Here is a 12,744-nt window from a genome sequence, read left to right as displayed (position 1 = left end):
TATTTTTCTTTAGTATTTCCTTGCCTAATTTTTTACCATATTATATCTTGTTCTACTAACCATTCTACTTCATGTTTCATGAGCATCTCATACTCCATCTCACTTCTTCACTTTTATTTCCTTGCATTTTATTTTGTTATGCGAGATTAAGTTCTCGCAAGGATAGTAGTGTGTATCTAGGCCAATGATGTAAAAAGACTATGGACTCTAAACATGTACACCGACACTCACCGACACATGCACACACCTCACATGTATGCTTTAGATGTATGTTTAGGGTATGCATGCTTTAGATGTATGTTTAGGGAATATATGCTTTAGACGTATGTTTAGGTATTGTCACACTTAGACAAAAGTCCTTTTTCCAAAAAAACATGAACAATTTCACTTGAAAACTTTTTCCTAAAAATAGGAGTCAAAACTCCTTCCTTTTCCCTTTATTTTCTTAAACAAAAATCTTAATGAATTTTAATCATACTTAGACTTTCTTTTGCAAAATAACTAATTTCACCTCACATTTTCTAAATCTTATGCCCTTGAGGCCTCTTATCTCCATTCTTCAAAATTCCATTTTTCAAACTAAAAATCAACCAACAAAAACAAAAACTCTTTTTTGGAAGAGAACTACATGGAGTTTGATCCCTTAAAAGGGTATGTAGGCAAGAAGTCAAAACTTCTCCAAGTCCAATAAAACAAAAATCCAATCACATTCTTCTCCCTCCAATTCTTAACATAGCAAATCTTAGGTGTAAATAACATTTTCAATAAATAGCATTTAAAAGCAAAGCGCGTGCGTAGAAAGTAAAGATGGTTCCTATAGAATACTATAGTCGTTATAGGTGCCTAACACCTTCCTATAGCGAAAACAACTCCCGGACCTCGATTCTCAAGGGTTTTTCTTATTTTTCCCTTCCCAAGAAAAAATGAGATATCAAAGGTTAAAAACAATCAATGTTTGACACCCGAAAAACCAAGATAAAACACACCGCCATTTATTTTTCAGCTCTCAATTTCATTTCTTTCCTTTATTTCCATGTTAAGATTGAAGCAGGTGTTTCAGTGAGCTTAACTCAGTTGGTAGAAACAAACATTACATTATATATTCACTATGTTGCCTAACCAAAAAGAAAAAATTGAAGTAAGGTGTGCCATTACCTCGAAGCACTAGTGATTGAGGGATCACTTGTTATAATGGATTTGAACCCAAGTTCCTTGCTAGTGTTCAGCCTAATGTTATTTATCTTTTACTCATATATTGTTATAATGGATTTGAACCTAAGTTCCTTGCTAATGTTTTCTATCCTGCTCATTATAAGCTAAAACACTTGCGTTGGATCATGTGAAATTTCATAATGACTTGGCTGTTTTCCATGTATTAACGTAGTGCGTTTATGCATTTTAAGCACTTGTATGTTTATTGTTATGTATTTATTTTGAGCCTGATCGTACATATTAGTTTGTTGGGTAACGAAAGCGTTCAATAGAACCGGCAAGAAAGAAATTCCAAATGATATCCATAGTCAAATACAAACCCAAGTATCACAGCTCCAAAATTATAGGGTGAGTAGATTCAGGAAAGTAAACAGAACAGTTGTACATCATCAGAGTGCACACAACTTAATTGATCCCAAGAGCTTGAGCATGATGCTTGATGTGATCATCAATGAAGGTGGCAATAAAATAGTAGGAGTGATCATAACCAGGTTGAAGACGTAACAGCAGTGGAACATTGCCATTCTTGCATGCCTCTTCGAACTTGTGAGGCAACAGTTGATCATGCAAAAATTTGTCATCTTCCCCCTAAAAATTCAGAGCAATGGTAAGAAGCAGAGAGAAAGAATTCAAGAGTATAGGAGCATCTATGTAATAACTTGAAATCTTGCTCGTGACAAACAGCATTATAGCTGCCCTACCATTTTGATTTATTCAAATTGTTATAAAAAATTGATTTCTCAAAAAGAAATCTCAAAATCTTACAGGAAAGCAGAAACTAAAAATTTGTCATTCACTTCTATTATACCGTTCACGATTAAAATAAAAGTAAATAAATAAAAATCACATGATCATGTACCTGATCAATCAAAATAGTGGCAGATACGTTGGGATACTCCCCTACCAGAGAAGTGGCATCATAATCCTGCATTTTTCAACTGCTTATTATAATGAAATATCAACTTAACAAGTAATAAGAACATGAAAGTTTCCCCTCTAATTTACCTCCCAATCAGATTTATTGCCACCTAGATAATTCGTGAATGCCTTCTGTCCCCAAGGACAATTTGTAGGATTTGCTACTGGTGCAAAGGCAGAAACTGACTGTAACAATTGTGCATAAAAACACAGAAGAATAAAAATAAGTTAGAACTCCCAATAAGAAGTACAATACTTATCATGACAATTGACAAATGACAAAGGACAGTCGTATATGTTGTTAGAGTTCTACGAACATAAAAAACTTCACCAAAATAATGAGAAATTTGGTTCTAACTTGCAAAAATCTTAAACAGTTATGAATACTAAGTATATGTGCAAAAATCTCGTAAACAAGTGCTACTCCAACCTTCCCCCGATATGTTCATTTTTAACTCATGTATGTCCACTCATCCTGCCTTAACATTCTCATCTTCCCCAAACCTTTATTTTTGCTCTTACTGGCACTTCAATGCTCAGAGCATTGCAGGACTTTCAGAATGTTAGCCATCTTGCAAACACAAATTATCCTGAATCATTCTTTATTTCATCCACCCAACTAAATTTGTTGTACGCAGCAATCCCCAGCTATTAGCTCCAGGACATTGTTACCAAGATTGCAATTTCATGCTCTATAGTACTATAACTTAAATGAAATCTCCTTATTCAGGTGCTTCTACTCAAGCCTCGACTAAGAAATTAAAACAACTGCTAAGGCATCAAATGTAACTACTTCATCTGCAGAAATCATACATTAAGGTACGAGCTCTTAAATGTTTCCAATAAGTACATCCACCTATATAAGGTACAAAAACACGAACTTGATGTCGACCCTAGGTATAATAAACCTAGTTATATGGGAATAAACCTTTTGTTGCACCACAATTCCAATTCAGAAGCATCTCTATCAAATGATCACAGATCACCTAAAGAAATGGAAGTTCCGAATGAATGTCCTATCCTAGCTTAGAATAAAGAATTGCTGCAGAGAAGAAAGATAATAGGGATTGGAAAAGTCACTACCAACATTCTAGCCCAAGTCCTTACCCACCTTTAAACAAACATGTGAAATCGTACAGCAATCATTATACCATGGAATTCAAAAGGAAAAAAATGCCTATTGATGAACTTCAATAATTTATCCTTACAAAGAACATTTACCACACATATGTCCCCTGAATGCCAACAGAGGATTTTAGCATAGATACATTTCAAAACCCCAGTACTTAACCATTTCCCCATTAACTCTTTTTTTTTTAATGAAAATTGGGGAAGGAGGAAATTTTCATTAATTAAAGTGGCACTAACGGCGATTTTACAACAATCCCCAAGGAGATTTCAACTCAGTACCATGAGATTACAAGGCAAACTCTTAACTCTGAGCTAGCACCTCAAGTGAGAATTGAATTTATGTACTGAGCTATCATAGATACTGATACATTTCCAAATCCCAACACTTATCCATTTCCCGCTAATTCTTTCTTTATATCCCTAATCGGATAAAGTATATAAATACATAAATTCAATTATCTACATAATAGATTTTCTAATCTTGTAGAGCCCAAGTTTTGTGACTTCCTTACTGCCATATAGTCTCATTTTATTCATTTGTTGTTTTAATAAAGAGATAGCAACAAACAGTAAGTGTTCATAATCTAGACACTCCAAACTTCTGAAACCCAAATAAAATTGAAAAGGAAAATTCCATTTGACATCCAAATAAACAAAAGACACATACATTACTTGCACCCAAAATCCAATCAGGGAAACGTTACCTCCAATAAACATCTTACATTTCGTAGGCACTATCTTTCAATATTAGATAGGAAAGGTTCAATGTAAAAGGTTAGCTTGATACTCATTGAGACTACGAAGTATCCTGGAAGTTCTCTGAAACCACATTTCTTATGCCAAATGCATCATGGAATATTTCTCAACTGTCCAAACACAATTGAGATTTCTAGAAATGAAATATATATTCATACACATAATACTAAGACAGTCAACTTGTAGTGCAAAAATATATTTATGTGCATTCTATCAGTCAAGGGAAGCAATTAGTAACAAATAATCTGTTATCTCAACAGCAAAACTATCCATAGTTTTTATAACATTGCTTGGAATTTCAAAGTAACTACTTAAGCTATATTAAAACGAGAAGCTTTTGGGTTACCTTATATTTATCGAGATTTTTCAGGTAGATAGTTAGTGCACCATGCCCACCCATAGAATGGCCAAATATGGAAGCTTTTGATGTGTCAAGCTGTGGAAAGTTATGACTTAGAAGCTCTGGCAATTCCTTGACAACATAGTCATACATGCGCCAATTCTTCCATTTCTCTTGTGTAGCGTTGAGATAAAATCCCGCACCTGTTCCGAAAATTAAATATGCAATTAAGATATCTTCTGCAAAGGAAAATGTATCTTGAACATCTCAAGGTAATTTTAGCTATAGACCATAACAAAACTAATTCTACAAAACATCTATGACTTTTAAACAGGAGTGAGTATTTTTTTTCCTATAAAAAACTGGGGGCTAATACAAAGCATGGCAAAAGGATAAAATTCAGGTGCAGATAAAACAACTTCTCATCTATCTTGTTCTTACACATCTATGAGTGACCTATGTCATAGTATGATCTTCAGTTTTCACATCAAGGTTAGTACTAGTACGCATCTTGCAACACCGGCATTCTATATAATTCCTAACGAATATTTTGAATCCATACAAGTTTGATTTTCTTATATTCAATAGGTAGACTTAAACAAGTGATAATCTGTGTGAATGAGCAGTGTAACCCAGGAAGTAAATAACATGGGAAATTCAAGTTTGAAGATTATTATTATTATTAGAATATCAGCAATATCAGTCACATTTATCAAATTTACTGGCTTGGGTTTGTATTAACTAACTCTCAAACTGAGTCTAATGAAATTAACTCTATTTTCACTTAACTAACCTATCAACTAATATTTTAGAATTGATACTCTTTTTGAATTCAACATAGTGAACAGAATGAATAGTCACAACAACAAAAAGAGAAGGGATAGATACATACCAACACCGAAGTCCCAGGAATCAGCTTCACCATCAACATTCAACCCTCCTGTTGAAATAATTGAATTGAATTTCATAATCATTTAATTAATTCATTAATTATATATATAAAAAAAAAAGTAAGTAAGAATAGAATAGAAATTACTGGGAGAGGTGTCGGGGGCGATCAAGGCAACACCGTGTTCGGAAGCGGCACGTTGAGCACCGGATTTGAAGATGAAATTCTCATCGGTGCAAGTGAGGCCGGAGAGCCAATAAAGAACTGGGAATGATTTGTTGTTGTTGGAATCTGAATTCGGAAAGTAAATGTGAAAGTTCATTGAACAACCAAGGGTATTACTGTAATGTTTGTATCTCTTATTATATCCTCCGAACATCTTCCCACTACTCAACTCCGTCACTGCTCTTCCTGCCATTTTCTTCCTTTCTCTCTCACTCACTCTACAACTCAGGATTGTGTGTGTCTGTACGACGGGCTATCATCCACTTCCAAATGATATACACTCCGCGTGTCCTATTCAACCTACCCAGTCAACCCATTGATTCCCGGTGAACTTTTAAAACGACACGTGTCATTTTTATTTATTTATTTTATTTTATGTTAAAAACTAAATAAATAGAGTGAGGTCCATACAAATTTTATCAGGAGATTAGTCACTTTAGTCCCTGAATAGAAAAGGAGTCGTCACTTTAGTCCCTGAATGCAGACTCTCTTAGTCAATTTAGTCCCTGAATGCAGACTCCGTTAGTCAATTTAGTCCCTGAATGCAGACTCCGTTTATCAATATAGTCCTTAAAATTGACCAACAGAGTCTACACATTTAGGGATTGTTTTGCAATTTCTCTACATTCAAGGACTAAAATGACTACTCATTTCCCATTCAGGGACTAAAGTGACTAAGGGTGTTCGCGGTGCGGTTTGGATCGGTTTTGAGGCTAAATGTCAACCGATCCAAAATAAAAATTACACGCGGTTCGGTTCGGTTTGGATGAGTATTCTAAAAAAAATCCGAACCGAACCGATCCAAATATATGCAGTTTAATTTGGATCGGTTTTTGGATGTCCAAAATGCAAAATATATTTTTTTATTTACTCTTTTTTGAAGAATATAATTTTTTTTATTAATATTAATATTACACAAACACGGTAAAATAATAAATGCAATGTATAATAATTTTTTTATTTACTATTTTTTTATAGTATGAAAATTATCGATTATTTTTTAAACATATGAAGTAATAATAATATAGATTAAATTAGTGCAATGTATAAGATTAAAATTTAACAAACAACATAATAATGCAATCTATAATACTAATAAAAGAATAAAAGAATAAATAAGTATTAATATTTATTTTTGTGGTTTGGTTCGGTTTTTAAAAAGTGATCCGAAATCAAATCCGATCTTAGCGGTTTTTACAAAACAACATCCAAACGCATCCAAATATATTCGGTTTTTTGTGGTTTTCGGTTTTTTTGGATCGGTTTGCGGTTTTATTTTGGATCGGTTTGGATTTGAACATCCCTAAAAGTGACTAATTCCCCAATTTTAACCAATGTGCCATCAATCTTTATTGAAAATTGTTGTATACACATGTTGTTTGGCTGAAAAACACATGTAAAAGACGAAAATACCCCTCGTTAGGTAAGTGCCGAGGAAAAATAAAATCGGCTGCAGTTAACTGCCGAGGCATGCTGAACATAAACAGAAGCAGAAACTCAATTTTGCACTTTCCTTCTTTTCTTCAAAAACTTCCCAAATTCTCTCCAAATTCCATTTTCACGAATTGCAAGCCAATCATCCCCACATTATCACAAGTAAGTACCATTAATTATTGCAATCTTAATGTTAGTTTGTTTAGGTTAAGTTTTTAAAAAAAATTGAGTAGTTTGCATGTGGTTAGGGTTTATGAATGAATTGACAATTTGATCATTGCATGTGTAGTTTATGTATTGATAAATGAGTGTAGTTGTTGCCTATGTTGTTTAAATGATGTATAATAAAAATGTGGTTTTGAATGGTGTCAAATGAACACATTTTGAGTATGTTGGATGCTTTGCACACAAAGTGTTTGACAAAATGCCCAAATGAAAATTGTATTGATTATTGAGTTAGTTTAGTTTATGGAAATGATGTTAATTGTAATTTGATAAAGTGTATATTGAATTAGGTTGAATGTGGTTTTGATTTTTCACCGAATGTGAATATTTATGTTTAGTTTAGGTTATGTTTAGGTTGAATGTGTATGATAATGCGTTTGATTATTTACGTTTGAATGTGAATGATAGTGTGTATGATAATGTTTAGGTTCAATGTGAATGTTTGATAAAGTGGTTGAATGTGAAAGTTTAGGTTATGTTTAGGTTTAATGTGTTTGATAAAGTGGTTGAATGTATAAGTTGAATGATGTTAAGTTTTTAAATTTTTGTGTAGATATGTCTGATCAAGACCAAGGGCCACCGATTAATCCATCTAAGGTGATTGGTGGTAGGCGTGCGATGACACAAAGCCACCGGCGGGAGAGGCAAAGGAGGCACAACCAAAGAGGGGAAGAGGTAAAGGGAGGGCAGATGGTTCATGGACTTCTCAGGCTACACAACCTGAACAGTCACAGGTGGTTGACCCGAGCCAAGTGGAGTACCTGAATTATCAGGATCAGGTACACCACGATGTCACTGATGGTTTGTATGACCAGCAGAATATACCAGACCAGGATGACATTGCAGCAGCGGCTGCCCCAACGGTGTTACCTTTGGAGCCTCCATTTCATGGAGGACCGAAAAATATATCTCTGCTGCACTCTTTTGCCAACCATGTGGCATTGCCGCTTTGATATAATTCAAATAATGTAAGTGTTATATTTAATTGTCTAAAATTATCCTATGCAACACAATTTAAATGTTTTAATTTTTTTATATGTGTTTTTGTTTAATTATCATATATCAACTTTTATGTGTTTTTGTTTAATTCTTTTCTTTATGTTTAATTATTTTCTTTATTTCAACTTTTATTATTTTCTCTATGTTTAAATATGTTTTAGATTGTTTTTGTTATGTGTTTTTTTAAGTTTTACATGTGTTATGTCTTAAATTAAAAATACGCGCGGCAATTTAAATTTGTGATTTTTATTTTTGCATGTGTTAAGTTTTATTTTGTTTAGTTAAATGTTTACATTGTTTAAACTATGTTTATTTTTCTATTATTTCAGGTTTGTAAGGTGCGTGTTGTAAAACCGATTAATCATAAGGCTAAGATTTTGAGTCTTCGACGTCCAAACGATAATCTGAATTGGTTTTGGGGTCCGCTTAGGGAGAGCGGGTTACATGATTTGGTTTACCTGGGCTACGCCACTGTGCCTCATGCTTTGCTAATGACATTATGCGAGAGGTGGCATCCCGAGACCAGCAGTTTTCACATGGTCTTTGGGGAGATGACAGTGACTTTGGATGATGTCGGATGTCTTATGCATCTTCAGATTGAAGGGCGGATGTTGAGCCATGGGAAGAAGATGTTGAGACATGAGGCCTGTGAACTAATGGTGAGGAACTTAGGTGCGTCGCAGACGAATGCAGAGAAAAATTGTGGTGAAGAGTATAGTGGGTACATTAGTTATCCGAAGCTGAGTGAGTTATATACAAGGTACCTTGATAGGGCTACCAGATTGGCGGATCCAGGGGATCCAGAGGAGCTGGAGAGGGTTAGGACATTTTGTGTGAAATGTTATCTTCTATATCTTGTAGGATGCTTGTTGTTTGGTGATAGAAGCAACAAATGCATCTAGTTGGTCTATCTGACGACCATGCAGGACAGCTACGAGGGGATGCGTAATTATTCCTGGGGGATGACACTGGAATACCTATACGGCAAGTTAGCTAAGGCCTGTTTGCCTGGAGACATAGCTCTTGGGGGAAGCGTGACGCTGCTCACTGTAAGAAACTTATAAATGTGAACCTTAACTTTTATTTTTTTTTGTTATATTTCTTGTGCGTAATAATTTATAAATGTGATTTGTTTGGTTTGTGCAGGCATGGTTTTTGGCCCATTTTCCAGACTTTTTCAGTGTTGATCCAAACACCGACTATATTGAAAACTATCCGGTTGCGGCGAAGTGGAAGTTACAGAAGGGTCGTGGAGAGGGGGTGACGTATTGCTCATTGCTTGATCGTATTCAGTTTGATGACGTATGCTGGAGGCCGTACGAAGAGCACAGAGAGATCCAGGGTTTTGAGGAGGTTTTCTGGTATTCAGGCTGGATTATGTGCGGTGTTCGTAGAGTGTACCGTCACTTGCCTGAGAGGGTTTTGCGGCAGTACAGATATGTCCAGAGCGTCCCTAGACATCCGACGGATGTTGTAGAGCTGCAACCGCCTCAGATTGTGCAGGCATTCCTAGACTTTCGCACTCACACACTTAAAGAGCCCGATTGGGGTGAGCAGGCAGGAGAGTAGACATGGTGGATGAGGGATGGCTATGTGTTATGGTACACTAAGGTGTCTCACGCTCAGATTTTGCCACCTCTTCTAGGAGATCTTCCGAGGCCAGCAAATGAAGAGCAGATCATTGCAGAACAATGGGAGCGGTATGAGGTGAGAAGCTCGCCTGATACCTATGACATGGTTAGCAGCGCTGTTGCCTACGCTGATGCGCAGATAGGTCAGGCGGAGGTCATGAGCCCTGAGAAATGGTTTCAGGCCATGAGCAATGTTAGGGAGCAGATCTTGCCGATATTGGCCAGAAGGCGAGGTTAGAGGCCGCGGAGGCGGCAACAGCAGCAGCAACAACAGGACCAAGACTAGAAGTAGGATTACTTGTAGTTCTTGTTTAGGATTTGTTTTTTTTTTCTTTTCGTATTTTGGTGACATTATGTTTGTATGTTTATATTTTGATGACATTATGGTTGTAACGCCCACTTTTTCATAATTAATATTTAAGTGATTTATGACTTTTTATTAGAATATTATGTGAATTATTATATATATATATATTGGTAGAAGATATGTTAATAATATAAGTATTTTCTTAAGTGGGGGAGAAATATTGTTATTAGTAGAAATAATTAATTATTAGGGGAAAGAGTAAGTTGTGGTGAGAAGAGCAATTAGGGAAAGAATAAAAGTCTGTAATTGGGAGAGAAAATAAGAACGCGTACAACAGAGAAAAGAAGAGAGAAAGAAGAGAAGTCAGAGAGAACCCTAAAGAACGAAGAACGCGGCTGTTGGATTTTAGAAACATAATCTAAGGTAAGGGTGAGACTAACTCTCATAATTAACAAGTTTTGATTCATAGAAGTGGTCAATCGTTGTAGGTTTAAGGGATTGGGATTAGGTCAAAAATCATTAAAAGAGGAAAAATTAAGTGAATTTTGATGTAGTTTGATGTAGACAGATGTTAATTAGTCATAGAGAGCGTTTAGATGTTGATTAGTGATGAATTTGAGGCCTGGGTAGTGAGAATTCGAGTGCTGAGATGAGAGACAGAGCTGCGACAGAACCCTGTTCTGTCATCGCTCGCCGTTGCGAGTTTTCCCGTTCAGCTCGCCGTTGCGAGTAGCATAGCTCGCCGTTGCGAGCTAGTCCTGTTCAGACCTGATGTTGTGCGAAATTGTGTCTTTTCGCCCGTTTCTTTGATGAATTAGTTTCTGATGTTTATATTAATGATGATGCTGCTAATTATGATGTTCCAGTGATGCTGTTTTGATGTAATGAGGTTTTGTGAATTAATTGTTAATTAATTTAACATTAAAAATGAAGATTGTTGCATTTAGAGTCGAGTTGTTGCATAGTCGGCGATGGGGGCTTAATGCCTGACAGGTTCTTATGACCTTAGCGATGGGGGCTTAATGCCCGAAGGTCCAAATATGACCTTAGCGATGGGGGCTTAATGCCCTGGTGGTACCACATGCATGTTGAAGTTGTCTAAGTCGTTGTTGATGTTGTTGTTGCATTGTAGAGTCATCATAACTTAAAATAAATGATGAATGCTGTGATGATGTTGCTGCCTTGTTGCTGTTGTTGCTGCTGTCACAATAATTATAATGATGTAAATGAAGTGAATTAAAATGAATATGCTACCTTTGAATAACTATGAAGTTGTTGGTTACTTAACCTTGTTAAATGATGATATTAATGTTAGATATATGTTGTTGGTTACCTTTTATGAATTATTATTTGTTTTTATTGAATGTGAAATCTCACCCCTTCTGCTTGAAAATGTTGCCCTTCGTATGGGTAACTTGCAGGTAACCAGGACTAGCTGTGTTCGTGAGTAGACTCCTCACGTCGTGTCTAGGATGCTCTGATACGTAACGGGATGGGGATTGTCTGATGCTTGTTTTTCCTTGTTACATATTTTATTTTGATAAATGTTGAACATTTTATGAAGACTATTTGAGATGTTAAGTTGTGGCCTTTTATGCCAAGGATTTTATGTGACGTTGCAAACTAAATTTCCGCTGTTTTTGGTTATTGAATTTTATAAAGACAGGTTGATTAAATAAATAGTATTTCCTATTATTATATTTGTTGGAAATGGTGTATTGATGTATGTGATGCTCCGTTATGTTGATAAACTCTGATAATTTTTATGAAATTTTTAAGTCGAGAAAACGGGGCGTTACAATTGGTATCAGAGCAGGTCGGTCCGTCCGGCCAAGTAGAGAGTTGAGTTGTGTCTTTTAGCAGTTGGAATACCATTATTATGTTATTTTAATTGTTGTGTGTTGCGCAGAGTAGAGACCTGGAGGCTGCAAATCTTATCTGTTATAAGAGGACTAGAATGGCTGGAAGATATGATGCTGCGATTGCTGCTGCTTTGGAAGCTGTAGTGTAACATCCCGCCTGTCAGTGTTTGAACTGTATCAGTCGATCATCCCAGAGAACTTATTTTGAAAGAAAGTTTAATGGAGAATATTGATTACGTTGTATCAGTTTATTACGGAGTAAGTATCAGAGATGGATATAACACGTTTAAGGCAAGGGCAATTTGGTAATTGCACGGGAGGAAGGATATTTATTTGGTGTTGGCCAAAATATCTTATTCTTCTTATCTCTTTCTCTTTCTAAGTTAGAGAAAGAGTTTTGGCTCTCTCTTCTCCTCCCTCCTCTCCATCGATCTCTTTCTTTCCAACACCAATCCTTTCCAAACTTCTTCCTTCCATGGTAACTTCTAGATTCTTGCTTCTCTTGGTCTCTTAAGTTTATGTAAGCTTGGTTTTGATTTGGGTTCTCTATTTCCTTACCTAAGAAGAGATTAAGGTTAGGGTTTTGGTCAAGTTGGAATTGAAGCATGATCTTGTGCAAGTCATGGGTTCTTCATGGTTAAGAAATAAAGAGAAAGATGATTGAAGATTGATTGGTGAGCTAAGGCCTTGGATGTTGGTCAATCAAGAATTAGGGTTGTTGAAAGAAGTTTTGGGTTGGATTTGAGATGAGCTAGCAAGGATGAAGAAGCTTAGGATAGCAAGAAAACAACAAGAATGGAATGGTATGATCAAAG

The 12,744-nt window shown here is 35.8% G+C and overlaps 1 protein-coding gene and 1 pseudogene across 1 annotated transcript; one reads left to right on the top strand and one right to left on the bottom strand.

Annotated features, from left to right (window-relative positions):
- Positions 1 to 1,456: 1,456 nt before the first annotated feature.
- On the bottom strand, positions 1,457 to 5,716 carry LOC146954934 (S-formylglutathione hydrolase-like). The gene is made up of 6 exons (XM_085719240.1): positions 5,394 to 5,716; positions 5,250 to 5,297; positions 4,364 to 4,560; positions 2,218 to 2,316; positions 2,072 to 2,137; positions 1,457 to 1,800 (listed from the first exon to the last, which is right to left on the bottom strand). The coding sequence occupies exons 1-6, from the start codon at positions 5,662 to 5,664 to the stop codon at positions 1,618 to 1,620; spliced, it is 864 nt and encodes a 287-aa protein (XP_085575366.1). The 5' UTR covers positions 5,665 to 5,716; the 3' UTR covers positions 1,457 to 1,617.
- A 1,969-nt stretch (positions 5,717 to 7,685) lies between these two features.
- LOC146954933 (uncharacterized) lies at positions 7,686 to 10,075 on the top strand (annotated as a pseudogene).
- Positions 10,076 to 12,744: the final 2,669 nt, after the last annotated feature.

The sequence above is a fragment of the Medicago sativa genome, chromosome 1 (assembly GCF_051527215.1).
Source record: "Medicago sativa cultivar Bolivia chromosome 1, Bolivia_mono, whole genome shotgun sequence".
In the NCBI taxonomy this organism is placed as follows: Eukaryota; Viridiplantae; Streptophyta; class Magnoliopsida; order Fabales; family Fabaceae; genus Medicago; species Medicago sativa.
Note: the sequence above shows the minus strand (reverse complement) of the source record. Positions and strands in the feature narration are given on the sequence as shown.